A 15,036-nucleotide genomic window follows, 5' to 3' on the forward strand; every position below is an offset into this window, starting at 1 on the left:
AGAGCAGCTCACACCCTGCGTCCCCAGATTCCCAGAATGGGCTGGGGCCCCAAGGGGTGCTGCCAAGTGGCCTGGGGTTTGGAACCAAGGTTCTGGCAAGGTTGCTCAGGGGGTGAGGAGATAGAACCACGAGGACTGTGGGTGGCCCCAGGCCCACACTCCCCTGGCCTCTTTTTAGCAAAGGTTCCCAGAGATTTGTCCTCATGTGTCCTCTTCCTGCCCGGCCCCTGCTCCAGCCTCCCTCCCAACACCCCTCTTCTGTCTGAGATGTTTATTGTTCACTGCGTACCCTCCCCTTCAGCCTGCAGGGAAGGCTGTAATTAGAACCAGCAGACAGAGCAGCAGCGTCAGGAGGACGGGTGGGTGCTTCCCCAAATGCCTGTTAGGTTTTCTCCAGTATCTTCCACTTGGGTTCCAAGTTGCTAAATGCTTTGGGACTGGGGTGCCCTTTATGGAGCCAAACGACAGCATCCCCCACCAACGTGAGTGTGAGTGCTTCCATGACGCCTCCATGCCTGGGGCAGTGAGAGGAGCCCCGCCTTGCGGGCTCTGACCCTCGGGCGGTGGACGGTGGAGAGTGAGCAGCAAAGCAGGGCTGCAGGTTGGCTGTGGGCTGGTGGGAGGTGGGGTGAGGGCAGGTAGTGGGGCGGCTGCTTTAATCAATGAGCACAGAAGAGCTGTTTCTAGCCCTAATTAAATAAAGACTCATAAATATTCATCTTCGCCAAGCTGAGCCCCACCATGACGGCTGTCAAGGACTAGGAGCGTCTGGGGGAGGACTCTGCAGAGAAGCAGCCCCTGGCTTAATAGGTCATGTCACGGCCCCCACGTAAGTGTCGGAATGGAAAGGGCACACTGCTCACAGCCTCTGCTGGTTCCAGTGACACGTCGTTCCCTCTACTTGCTTTGCAAGCCAAGTGAACTTGTGTTGCAGGGACCCTGGGCCCACAGCAGCCAGGAGGAAAGTGCTACTAGCACAGGCCTGGGGATCATAGCCCCCCAGGGGCCGAGACACGGAGGCAAGCAGAGAGCCCAGCGGTCCAGCACACCAAGCAAGGCCCGTCCTGCATCAGAACCACGGGTCTGCAGACATCTCCCTTCGCGGGGCTGCTGGGAGGACCACGAGGTGGGGTCCTTAGTGCAAGGCTGGCTCTCACTACATGCTATTCCGTACTGCAGGGCAGAATGGTTTGTCCCCAAATGGACCGATCAGAGAACACGGGGAGGGGGGGACCCCAAGGGCACTAAGCTGTAACCCAGAAGTCTGGGTGAGAGGGGAGCGACATGAACTAGTAACAGGGTCTGGAATGAAGGGGGGGGCGGAGCAAGGACCTGATAATGAGGGTCCAAAATGTCCCGGTGCAGGCTGGTCACTGGCGAAGGGCTGTTTCTTCTGGCCACCAGCTACCCTAAGCAGAATGCAAGCTGGTAGCAAGCGGCTGGGAGTCAGGGTCAGGTACAGCTCCAGAGGGATGGACCCTGGCCATCTGTTTACTTGGTTTGTGCTCTGTTCTCCCCCACTGAGGTTATAACCCCACGAAGAGCTTGGAACATGTCATGTTCATGGTGAAATGTTTTGACCTTCGGGACCCTTCATGAGAGCTGTCACAACTCTCTGGTTAACCTACCATACTGCTTCCTGCCCCCTCCACGCACGAGCCTGCTGTCACTTTGAGCCCCTATGCCTTCCCCTCAGTGCCTGGGCACGAGCCCTCCTCTCCGCCTGGAATGTTGTCTCCTGCCCTCCCCCCCCCAAAAGCCCTTGCTGTTTCATGAACCACCACTAACTCACCGTCCAAATGGTACCTATTTTGCCCATTTTCCCGGCAGCTTCTGGGACTCTAGCAGCGCTGATACTGTGACACCTCTGGGCACTCACAGCTCTCTCAACCCCAGCTCCAGAAACCATCACCTTCCTGTTCCTCTAAATTCACTAAGCTCTTCCTTGCTTTGGAAAACTGCTGCCGGTCCCTCTGTGCCTGGCTGATGCCACACCCTCCAGGTCACAGCCTGCCTAGTATAAAGGTGAGTCTCTGTCCTTTCTGAGCTCTGGGTTCTGTTCCTTGAGGCTTGTAGTGACGGGTGTCATTTGTTTGCCATCGCATTCCCTGGTGAACTACAGCTTTCACAAGGACAGGGGCTATGGCCAGTTTTGTTCACAAACAAGCAGGGTGTCTACACAGCTGCTGAATGAACCAGTGAAAAGGGCCTGGGCTCTGGAACCAGCCAGGTTCGACCCATTACTGGCCCTACCACTTCTTCACTCCCATGTAGAGTTGTTACTGCATCTCAGTGTGACGTCAGTGAGCGCCCCAAGTGCCTGGCACACTGTGGGCGTGCAGTGGATGTGGGCTCATTTTTCCTGCTTGCCGATTCTGTTAGCTCCACCTGGCACACAGTAGGATCAGTGACCATTTGCTAAATGAGTGAACACTCACAGAAGTATCCATTAGAATTACATCAGTACACCACAAAAATGGGCAGGGCGATCGGGCTGAAGGAAGGCTTTCTGAACTTGTTTTTTCTTTAACCGTCTGATGGGGTATTCAGTTCAACACAAAGCCAATCATCACAGTATACTGCCATAATTCAATCCTCTCCTCAAGAATTTCGGCAGGGGCGGGCTTCCCCATCACACAGCCTGCTCTCCCCTCTGCTGTCCCTGCTGGGTACTGACACCACCACGTTTCCCCACGGCCCTAAAGCCACACTCTGAAGGCTGGTGCATCGGGACGCACAGAATACTCCTGCGTTCTTCACCATACCGTCGTCAACAGCCGTGACCACTTGTAGGGAAAATGCCTACAATACAAAATTGCTTACTAGCATGATCTCAACTATGTAAAAAAAAAGAAAAAGGAAGACAAAGAAAATACATAAAAGATTTTGAAAACTAACTTGGAGAAGTCGATTATGGATGACTTTTATTTTCTTCATATTTTTTGTGTGTTTTTCAAGTATTACAATGATTATGTACTTCTATTATAATCAGAAAAAAATCAGTATTAACAAATTCTAGAGAGCATCAATTTCCCTAAAATCAATTCACCTAATAATGAATTTTCTAAATGTCATATTCACCCGTAATACTTACCAGTCATGGCATTTTACATACAATGTAATGGACAAGGCCTCCCCACAAAAAAATTCGTTTTCAGATTATCGATTTCTATTTTTACCTTTTTCTAAAATATTAAGTATCATTTTTATGTAACTCCTCTAAGGGGACTTCTGCCTTAATTTTGTTCTTAACAAGATTTATCAAATGAATTCCTTCAGCTAGGATATGGTGAAGCACCACCTGGGCCACCTCACAGGTATCGTTGCTATTTGTATTTGCTCTACTCTTGAGCAGTTTAAATTTCTTCAGCACTTGTTAGCACTCCTCAGATATTACACACACAGGCGGCAACCTCAGAAGTGCAAAGCTCAGGACTTGAGGCCAACGGGAGTACAATTCAACTGAAAAGACCAAGGCTTGGCAACATTCAACTTATAAATCAGAATTACCTAACAGTCTTTTTTTCCCTCTCCCACTATTACCTGGAAACCTTCAGTGGGGTAGATTTAGGCTACTCACACCAACTAGATATAAAATTCTAAGAACTGGTGATAATATTTGGCTGAAATTATTTACAAACAAAATCCACCAGGTTGATCTGACGCAAATTTGAAACTTGAATGGAATCTCAAACATGCAATCTCCTTCCAATGTTGGATTGCCTAAACCCCCCCTTGGACCACAGCTCGAATCGCCAGACCACTGTGGCTCACGCACATAAAACTGTTAGTCAAAACTTTAAGGCCAATGAGTGCTCCGTGGTGAACGGTGAAGTGCTACAGCCAAGATCTGCCTGCAGCTCTGATTTGAAAACTGCATTCTTTCCACTACCACACAGTGTTGGCTAAATGTTTTAATTCAGTGGCCACGATAAAATGGCAGTCAGGATGGCTGGCTTAAGGGGCAACTTTGCTGAAGGCTGTTTCTAGCATGTGCCATCCCTGACACAGACAATCCAGTATCCTGTGGAAGTCCGTTTTTATACCAGGGACTAGGCACCTCTGCCACAAGGCCACCTCCTCCAGAAGTGGCAGCTCGAGCCTTTCACTGAAAAGCCCAGACCTCATCGTCCCCTCCTATTCTCCACGGGGCCCCAACCTCCCAAAAGGCTGCTGTCTGGTCATGCCTCAAACACCCGGGTGGGGTTCTCCCTCCAGTCTTCTCCCCAAGGCAACCATCACGGCAGATTTCAAGTAAAACATCACTCAAGCCCCTTCCATGCTTCTTTCTAATCCTTCATGGAAGCTCCATTGCTTTGAATGGTATAGTCTTGAGTGGTGATCAAACCAACAATTACATATGAGAATTTCCAAATAATTCTTAATTAATGAAGTTTTCCTGTTTCTGTGGTTTAGCAACTAACTAGCCATTACTAATTAAAATGTAATTAAAGAAGTCAACTTCCACTGGAATGTAAATTCCATGAAGCCAACAACTAGAAAAGTGCTCGAGAGAGAACTTGAAAACATCTGTTGAATAAACAAGGGGCAAGGGGGGCATTAAGGTATTTTCCCTAGGTTTCTGGCCTGACCCGACTATACATTTATTTCCTTTATCCTGACTGCGTTACCCTTTAAAAAAATTTCATTCTTAGTCACGTCAAAAATCTAAATCATTTCAAACCCTTCTGGAAATGAAGTAAAATGTTCAAGGTTTCCTACAGCCTGTTTGCCAAATCCAAGGCTCTTCATGAAAGTAATAACAAGGCCAAAAGGGGGCTGATGGAAAATTCCAGGAGTCCTCGCGGCTCACCTTGCTTCCACCCATCACAGTACCCAAGCCTGCTTTGTAGGGATTACAGCTTACAGGCCTGTGATTGGAACCGACCCTGGGAAGCCAACCTGGCCAATCTGGCCAATGAAACTTCTTGGGAGGCCAGGGCACTCAGATCAAACCCAGCCTCGGAGAGCAGGTTCACAAACATGCTAGGATTCAAGGACACCACGGAGGCTCATGATACCAGGCTCCTGAAAACATGCCATTTTGCTCCTTCCCAAATCAAAGCTAAGTCAAGAGAACAATGCAGAATAGCAGGAAAAAACCACTTTTGATTCACACAGACATGGAGAGAAATGACATGAAATTTGACAAGTTCTTTCAGCTGATTTGTCTACTGTAAATTCCTGGCGTACATCCATGCTTTCCTTGAGGCAAATACGAGTCCCCAGCTTAGCAACAGCTCATGCTCACCATGAACCTCACAGATGCCGAAAAGAACCTGCTAGAACCGTAAGGTACCAGTCAGTGTGTTATTCTGAGAACTACTGCACTTGGAGGATTTGTCCTGATTGTGATATATTCCAGGCAGGGGGCTTGATGGGATTCCCCTTCAGTTGTCCAGTTCCTGGAGATGTATAGTAAGGGTCAGGCTACCAGGACTATCAGCAATGAGTGGCATGCTAACGTCCTCTGGCCTGGTCTGGCCTTGTAGTCTTAATGCACTCTGGCCAAAAAACACACCGCGGCATATGATTTTACTTGGGATAAGAAAACCAACCAATGACAATTCAGAAATGTTTGAAGGTCTCATGTTAAAGGAAGTAGAGATTGGTCAGAACTTGCTTCTAAAAGGAACAGTAAGACCCCTGGGGATCAAGGAAACCACCTTGAGCCCAATCTAAAATTTGTGTGTGTGTGTGTGGGGGGGGGGAGACAGAGAGACAGAGAGAAAGAGAAAGTAATCAAGCATTTTGGCAGATGGCAAAAACCATAGTTGCAAAATTAACTTTTTCAAGAATTTTCATTGTCCAGAAACTATAGAGTCCACATTTGGTCATTTAAGAAGGCAAAGACGCAAAGGCCACAATGATATACTTTTTCTTGTAAGAGAAACCTAACCAATAAAACATTCTCATATTTGAGAAACAAAAGCAGAAAACGTGTAACCCAGGGCAGCTTAAAACTCATAGGCACAATCTGCCTTTAGTACTAGTGTCCAAACTTCTTGTGGGCTATCAAGACCTCACAAAACAGTAACAGCTGAGTGTACGCCAGTAGCCGAAGCTTACCAGCAGCGAGACGTGGAAAATACACACAACCATTCTAAGACAGTTACCCATAACCAAGAGCTCTTGCAGCCACTGGTTCTCCTTGAGGCTGTCAGACTGGACTCCCTCAAGGCTTCTGAGGAGGCTGCTGGCTAGAAGAAACTCAGGCTTTCTACAAAAATTGTCGTAATACTTTCGAAATAAAACAATTTTACTAAACCAACTTAGGATGAATTATGAGTGCTTTCAAGAATTTTCAAAACTGATTGTTTCACAGCTGGGAAGTGTGTCCTCTGTGCAAGTGTACTTGTCCTGAGCACTCCATGAACTTCAAGATAAAAATGGGCACGTGAAACAAGTCTAAATTAGAGGCACAGCAGTCTAGCGGGGCAGTACGGCTCCTCCTAATAGTCTTGGCACCGTGTCCAGGCACGGCCGGCTCTCTGCTGGGGGCGGCTTTCTTGGCTGCAAAGGCGGATCATGCCCTCTGTCACTCATGGGGAGCAGCTCTGCCCAACTGTCTCTTTTCGACAACTTTATCATCAATCTCTTTATTAACAGCTCCACTGCAGTCAGAAAACGCAAACAAGGACCAATTCTCATGCCAGATTTCTGGAAATCACATAGCACCAGGCACCACACAGTGTGAAAGTTTGTAAGGAGGGTGTTATGCCAAGAGAGAGACAGCATCCACAGGGAACAAGCACAAAGTTAATTATTATATTAAAATACACATACCTACTTTCTTACACCTAAAATCTGAAAATACCCCCAAATACCCACATATGCGTGTTATGTATGTGGCATAACAGTGACATAAGATCATTTTATTCCCCAGAAATAACTTTGTTATTTTCATTTACGCAAGTCTTCTTTGAGCAAAAATTGTATTATACTGAAAATAAATTTAATGATGTTAGGGCTATAAGACATTAGAAAACATACAAGACTGAGATAAATGTCTGCACTGAGCTGTAAGAAACCCATAAAATCCAAATTTTGAATTACTGAAAATACGTATTTTCATATTTAAATTTGCTGGATCCAAAAATAGCACCTCACAATTTATTTAAAGGAAATGTTTCTAAAAGGTTTGCAAAGTATTTTTAAGAGACTTATATATATACATATTTTTTAAAGTACTCACATGATTAATATGAAATTAAAAACATCCAAGTTAATTGAAAACTGAGAATACTTGCAAGTGTGGAGACACATCCTACTGAGACCAGGTAGGTGATGCTTTATCATTTAGCTGTTAATGACATTCTCCTCAGTCCAAGACTTAAACCTACCCTAGGGCAGGATTCACCCTCAGTGCTCCCTTTAATCTGTTGTGTATGTCAATCTATTGATGCAATTGTTTGAAATATATTCAAAACTATAGGTAAAACATTTTTTCACACAATGTTTTCAAAGTGATACTGTGTGGTTGAATTTACACTGCTGCCAATAACGCATTTTGCTGGGTATGGCTTATGTAAAGTGGTTTAGGGCTGCGGTGTCTGTGCTAGGGCGAAAAGGGACTCTGCTGCCACCAAAGTGGCAGTGGCAAGTTCAAGCCCAGGGTGATTCAGCTCTGGGGCTTCTAGACCCTATTCTTTATTCCACAATGTAAAACAAAAACCAACACACCCTTAGGCTTCCCTGGTCAATTCTGGACCAGTAAGCGGAGGTGTGGACGGTTGTGTGGAGGGTTTAGCATAAACACATTGTCACCCCTAAAAAAGAAACCACACACTCTCTCGGGTCCCCCCTTCCAAGATGACCAAGAAAAGCAGGAACAGTGGTCATGCCAAAAAGGTCGTGCCGCGGCCATGTGCTGCCTACGCGGAGCACCAACTGCGCCCGATCGCGCCAAGGGCAGGGCCGTGACGTCCGCCAGGAGAGGCGCAGGGTTATTTCCCCGCGAGCGTCTCCGCCGCCTCTGTGCTTCCCAGGCTGTGAGCACAACTACATCACTGTGAGTTGTGCCATTCACGCAAGGTCGTCAGGAATTGTTCCCGCGACACCCCACCCCCATTTAGATCTGCGGGTGCCGCCCCACGACCTCCGCCAAAGCCCATGTAAGGAGCCAAGTCCTTAGGAACTGAAGAAATAGTCTGTAGGATAAAAATACAAAGCTTTGATTAAAGCACATAGACTGTTCTGCTCGTCATTTCAAGATACATCTTCCATTCTATTAGTGGAACTGAAAGATACCTAAAACAGAAGGAAAGTGGCTGCATTATTTTATTTATATTCATTATGAATATTTTCAAAGTTACATTTTAAATAGCAGAAGGTTAAATTCCATAAACTTTAAACAATACTGTGCTCTTTGTAAAAGATATGATTTTTAGCTATCTGAAAACGTGGAGCATTGGAAAAGGTAACTGGAGAAAAACACAGTAATTACAACGGCAACCTTTCACACCCATGTGAGCTTTCAGAAACGTGGACATGAGTCCTGCCTTAATTCTACCCTTTCAAGGAAAGGCCTGTGAATTGGGAGTGGATGAAAAATGGAAAAAGTACTTAAAATTCCATGCCTTTCAACAACATACGTATATGGTTTGATCAACTGCAATGATGTTCCCAGAACATTGAGACAAAAGCATGTCTCTGAGGAAAAAATGTTGAAATGACTTCGCAAGTATATGAAATCACTTCTAGAACGAAGTACATACAATCATTTCTGAAATACGTGGCTCAGAAATATTGATGCCATCTTTCTTGGTGCCAATAAAGATATATAAAATGTCATAAGAATTTTTAAACTGGTAAGTATAGAGAAAGGATGAATACATTAATTCCACAAATATGAGAAACAAGTATTACACAGAATTAAACTGACCACTTGTCTCTATATGACAGAAGGTCATGTTTATTACAGAACACACTTAACATTTCAGGTCTCACTTAAGACACCATCATCCATTTTGTGATGTTGGTGTGAAGAAAAGCTAACAGAAGAGGAATAAAGTAGAGAATTAAAAAACAAAAAACCTAATTCCAGCTAAAAGGCAACTAATTGTCTTGTATTATTCGTTAGAATTAAAATAGGCAAAAGTATATCCAGAGGACTGCTGAATGCCTTTTTGTTTAAATGCGTTTAAGTGCACTAGCAGTTAATATTCCCAGGGCGCTGTCCACAAGTTTGGGTATGCTAATTATTTATTTTTCTGGTATCAATTAGTACTTGGAGCTGCCAATCATTTATTGCCACCTTGAGTGCAGCCAGAATTAATACTACACAGAGCTCTAAAAAATTTTTCTGTGTGGAGGAAAAAGAGGTGTTAATTGGAAAAATACAAACTTTATTCCAGAATATACCCAGAACCCCAAACACACAACTTTCAATTACCATTTTACTAATTCATCGAGATGACTGAAATGCCAAAAGGCCACGTACGTGGGTGATAAAAACTTAGAACGTGTGACATTCAGTCCCATGGTTAGGTGTCTATCAAGGTAGAGGAAGTACAGGAAGTTCAACTCTGTAGGTGTTAACAATGGAGTCGAGGGTGATTTTTACACTATTTTCTCTTTTACTGAATAGTCACAGAAGTTAGTAAAACATTATCCCACACTGTAGTCATGTAGCTTTGATACATAGTGAAGGCATTAGAATTTAGAATTTCAGGAATGAAGCAGCACACCTACATGTCCCGCAGAGCAATGGCTTTTACATGATGCGATTATCCCTCCACTCAAAGCACTTAGGAGAACCATACCCAAGAACTGGCCATCACAAACATACAGAACAGTTCACTCCTAACCCAGGAGTTAAATATGCAATGTTGAGCATTTGGGGGTTTAAGAAAAGCAAATATATGGTGATGGAAGGAGAACTGACTCTGGGTGGTGAACACACAATGGGATTTATAGATGATGTATTACAGAATTGTACACCTGAAAACTATGTAATTTTACTAACAATTGTCACCCCAATAAACTTCAATTAAAAAGAGAGAGAGAGAGAGAGAGAGAGAGAGAGAGAGAGAGAGAAAGGGAGAAAGGGAGAAAGGGAGAAAGGGAGAAAGAAAAGCAGCATCTGATCCGGGTTTAGTAAAATGAGAAACGCAGGATCCTGGCTGGTTGTGGTGTATAATCCTAAATTCACTGAAAAACAACAGTGCCACCTGCTGACGTTCAAGTACCAACTGCTCTGAAAACCAATCGCTTTGAAAAGGAAGCACATCAGCGGTGTATTGTCCACATGCATGAAATAAACATACAGAAAAGATGTATATAGTGTCTACATACACAGAATACATATTGTAGATGATGGGACAGCTGAAAGTGAATTAATAGTAACATATTCATGTTTTCCTCCCTAATGAGCAAGTGTATGAAAAACCAATACCTAATTATGTGAGCTATCAATTAATATTAGGCTGCTGCTAATGGCATAAATTAACCAGAAACAAATCTTTTCTAAAAGTAACCGCAGTATATTATTTTGCCAATCTTCACTTAGAGCCATACTATATAAACTTATAAGTAGAACCTATTAGATCACGGAAAAAAACGAAAGAATACAAAGTCAGTCAAAAGAAATCAGCCAACTGTGGGATTGTGCTGTTTTTTTTTTATTGTGTTTTCAATGGAGAAATACATCATCTGTTTACAAAATAGCTCTTGAAAAATACAAGGAGTACAGATACTATAAAACAAAGCAAACTCCAGTCATGAGACACTACGTACATCATGCGAAAGCAACAGTCTGACCTCCAGGTTATGAAAACTAGAATTAAAAAGTCACTACACAGAAAAGGTCCAAGTTTCCAGCTTGGCAAAACTTGGGTGCAGTTACATGAAACGTTTAATAAACTGAATTTTTTCCCCCAATGTGTAAACAAAATGACAAGACTAAATCTGTGCCTGACAATTTCAATCTAACTCTGCAGCTACACAAAACACACAGACACCTTGTACACTTCACCTGTTTGTCTGACCATCTTTTTCCTTAGGCGGAGGGAAAGGGGAAGGTGACTGCAGAGCAGAGGTGGGAAGTAGAAATACTGTATACTACACGTGATCGAGAGTGGTGAGAAAAAAGCTTCAATTAATGCCTAGCCTAAGGGGGAAAGACTACACTCCAACTTTGGAAAATTAATTTAGAAGGATGGGGAAGGGCTGAAGGAATTGCAGTTTAACATGAAAAATGCACATGTGATAGAAGGAGCACAATGGAGGACTCATAAAACATGCTCGTCAGAAAACTGTCAGGTCTGCTTTGTCCAGATTAAGAAAGAGTAAGTTTATCGCATCCGGCATCCCTCAGACTTCGTAAAGATGGATGTTCTGCTGCTTAATTATGAGGACTTATTTTCCTTAAAGAAAAGAGTTCCTAATCTGTTGACGGGATAAAACAAAATGAAAACGGAGAGAGCTGACTAGATGGCAAGTGCTTGCTAGAAATGATTTTTAAAATGTTCCTACATGTAAAATTTACTGACAAATTTTGGTCAACTGTTTAAAAGTAAAAATTAGTTTAAAATTCTTGGAGAAAATGCCTGTTTGCCCACATGTTTAAAATTGAAAATCAACTTTACTATAGACAGGAGTTCTGTGGAGTGTACAAAATTCCTCTCATTTAGAGATCAAATGGCCATCGAGATAGGGATCATGTTCACAGGCAATACTTTTAGTCGCCCTGAAATTACAGCCATGGGACCAAACTATAGTGTTCTGTGCCATGTGGTCACAGGGTCATTGGTTTCACATCATGGCTTAAGGAAATACTGGCATTTTGTTTTGTATGAAATAAATCCTACCTTATGCATACAAGCAAAAAGGGAAAAACGAAACGGGGGAAGAAGCAAAAGCTTTGTTTGTTTCAAAGACAACAGACTAAAGGCAAAAGAATATGGAACTTTAATAAGCTCAAAAAAAAATATTTGCCGGCTGATCGCTGATTTGTATGCACTCTAAACAATTCTATAAATAAAACCAAAATATCATTTCTTAATCATGACCCCATCAAAACCAAGTTATTTCCTAATTATTCTTTCAATGTCAAATATATAGCCTAGAATTGACATTTCATTTTTAAGGGTTACAGCTACCTCACAGAAACGGAACCAGATGTATTCTTATCCTTTCTCTGAAGTACAACAGTATATCACTGCACAATAGTATCCGATTTGAAGACCAATGGTAAAGGAAATTCTTCAGGAAAAATGAAAAATCCATCAAGCTGAAAATCTAAAATTAGTCTACTTTCTAATAAAAAAAATACATAAAAGTGCATCATCAGAATAAGGAATTCTTATGCCAGTTTGTTATCGCAAATTTCCCAAATAATGCATCCAACATAAACCCAGTCCAGATGTCAATTATGGATACAAATATAGCTTGAGGTGTTTTTTTTTTGTTTTTGTTTTTGTTTTTTTTTCGTTTTTTTTAAAGGCAGTAATTTTTTGAAATAGTTAATGCAACTGTTGCTAACACAATAATAATAGTACTCCTGGCTTCACATACTAACCTGGTCTTCCGATCAAGTGCTGATTAGCCCAGTAAGGGAGGTCACAAAAAAAACCTAAATCCATTTTCAGTCATGTCTAGTCTTGTACCCTCCATTCTCCTTTTTTAGCATTTGAAGACAACAGGTTGAGTTGGCAGATATTGTTTATGGACCCCTGAGGTTGTTTTTACCGATTCAATCTCAGTTTTATTGAATTCTTGATAACAGGAATAGGATTTGCAGGGAGAGCAGGGATATCAGAAAGGTCTGTACTGGATGTTTTCTGAGAACAAAAGCAAAGAACATAACGTTGTTCAAAGCACTGAAACTTAACAATGAGATTTACTTTCCACTGCTTTACTTCCTAAGACATGGATGGGACCTTATCACAAGAAGTATTAAGAATTTAAAGAAAAATATTCTAAAACGTTATCAAAATGGAGTGCAAATAAATATGACTTACTATGAAATTATTTCTTCTCCACTTGTCGAAATTTTCAAATAATAGGAATATTTTAGCAATATATAGAAAACTGCTGAGTAATTTCGAATACAGCTTTTATAAACACACTCCTCTAAGAACCACCTATCATATAATTATTAAGCTCACATTAAACTATTTTTACTTAGAACACTAAGAGCTAATGGCTGGAATATTAATTGGTGCTGGAGCACCCCCGTGTGGGACAATACTTAAAGTTCACCTTATACACAAAGCAGCAGTTATCAGTAAATTTATTTTCTGACCCTGTATATTATAAAATGAAATCTATACAACTGAGCAATAACTTAATTATTCTAAATTTTAGAGATGTTTGATGTTAAAAATTAATTAAATTGCAAGCCTTCTTTAACATTCAAAAACATAATAGTAATTTTTAAATGTTTTATTATGGAAAAGTCCACAAATACACAAAAGTAGAGGGCATTATATAATGAATTCCCATGCATTCATTATCCAGCTTCATCAACTGTCCAATGAAAGCCAAGCCACTGTCCTCCCACCATCACTCTCAGATTATCCTGAAGCAAATCCCAGAGATCCTAGCATTTCAGCTGTAAATATTCCAAGTTTATCTCCTCTCAACACAAAAAGGATTCCTTGCTAAACACAGCCACAATATATTAATCACCTCCCCAGGAAAAAAAATTCCCCTTTTATCATTAAATATAGGGATGTATTTTTAAAATCAACATCATCACTCTTTTGTAACTGGGTGATTTTCCTTTCAATGGCTCTAGGAATCTTTTCATTAAAAAGAAAATCCTACTTCCTATATAAAAATAGCTAAATAACAAACGCCATGGGTACTAATCGCTATAGGGATGAACTCGGTGAGACAGAACTATGAAAATAGTTTCTTGGAGAGTAACGTGGCAAACCAAGACACACAATTACAATCACAGCACAGTTCTTAAGTTTGATAAACAGGTTTGTCCATGTATCAATATCAAGCACACTTCCTAATGTTCTTTTAGTTACTCCCCTCCAAAAATTTTTATTAGCTAAAAGACATTCCAGAACAGTAAACATAATATTTTTATCTTTAGGGACTATGACATAGGTTAACAACCAACAAAAACAACACATTTTAGAATTATATTAAAACAACTCTGAACCGCAAAGCAGCAAAATAGCATTGTATTAGTTCAGCAACATCACTATGTAGCAGTTGTTACCCAATTCTTTTGTAGAGGTTAACCAGTTTAATATCTAGTTAAAGAAAATATTTACTTTGTGTGAAGAGTTTGACCTAGGCTTTGCAGTATGTTCATTTTGAAAGAATTCAAAAAGAAAATTGTTTCACAAACAAAATGGAGGCTCCCAAATCAATGAGAAAAGATTCCAGGTGCCTACTATATGCAAGAGACTATCACAAGTAGAATTTCTAGGACAAATGAAAAAATAATTTTAAACTATAGATTACATTAAATTAATAACTGAAAAATCAGAGGTAAAAAGTGAGGCAGGAACACATTAAAAAAAAAAAAAAAGATCCTATCAACCATGGGGAAAAAAGACCCCATGAAGAATGGTTTTTAGTTGTCGTAATTTAAATTTCACTCTTTGAGCTATAAATAAAACCTCTATACAAACACTGCATATTGTGATTAGTGATGATTTAAATGATTTGCAATACCAAATATGTAAGGGGATGAATTGGCATCTTCACAGAGCAAAACAAACAAAAAAAGGTTCCAACAAATCCAGTGTTCTACCTTTAAATTACAATAAACACATTTATAACCTAGCAAATAATTACTTTCACAAAGATAATTTTAACAGTCTTCTGTATATGCTCATTTTAATTCATTATACCACACTAATCTTAACCACATTAATAAAACTCTCCTTGCTTTTTGCACTTAGTACCTGAGAGGCCAACAGAGAAGCTGCTGTCTGAACAGTTTCTGATTGAGTCGTACTTGTCTCTGTATCAACTTGTTCCTGTGAGACAAAGAGGATGGGGGAGGAAAGAGACTTAAAAAAGAATAAAAGAACATAACTGGGTTTGGTGGCTAATAAAGAAGACAAA

The 15,036-nt window shown here is 41.4% G+C and overlaps 1 protein-coding gene and 1 pseudogene across 2 annotated transcripts in view; one reads left to right on the forward strand and one right to left on the reverse strand.

Moving 5' to 3' along the window:
• Positions 1–7,737: 7,737 nt before the first annotated feature.
• On the forward strand, positions 7,738–8,245 carry LOC109457625 (small ribosomal subunit protein eS26; annotated as a pseudogene).
• A 2,356-nt stretch (positions 8,246–10,601) lies between these two features.
• PAPOLA (poly(A) polymerase alpha) overlaps positions 10,602–15,036 on the reverse strand; it is a 61,810-nt gene continuing 57,375 nt past the window's right edge. For both annotated transcript variants that reach the window (XM_074326967.1, XM_074326966.1), the window contains 2 exons: positions 14,874–14,948; positions 10,602–12,782 (listed from right to left, as the gene is read on the reverse strand). In XM_074326967.1, coding sequence (XP_074183068.1) covers positions 12,687–12,782; positions 14,874–14,948 — 171 coding nt within the window. In that variant the 3' untranslated portion in view covers positions 10,602–12,686. The remainder of the gene's footprint in view (positions 12,783–14,873; positions 14,949–15,036) is intronic.

The sequence above is a fragment of the Rhinolophus sinicus genome, linkage group LG03 (assembly GCF_036562045.2).
Source record: "Rhinolophus sinicus isolate RSC01 linkage group LG03, ASM3656204v1, whole genome shotgun sequence".
In the NCBI taxonomy this organism is placed as follows: Eukaryota; Metazoa; Chordata; class Mammalia; order Chiroptera; family Rhinolophidae; genus Rhinolophus; species Rhinolophus sinicus.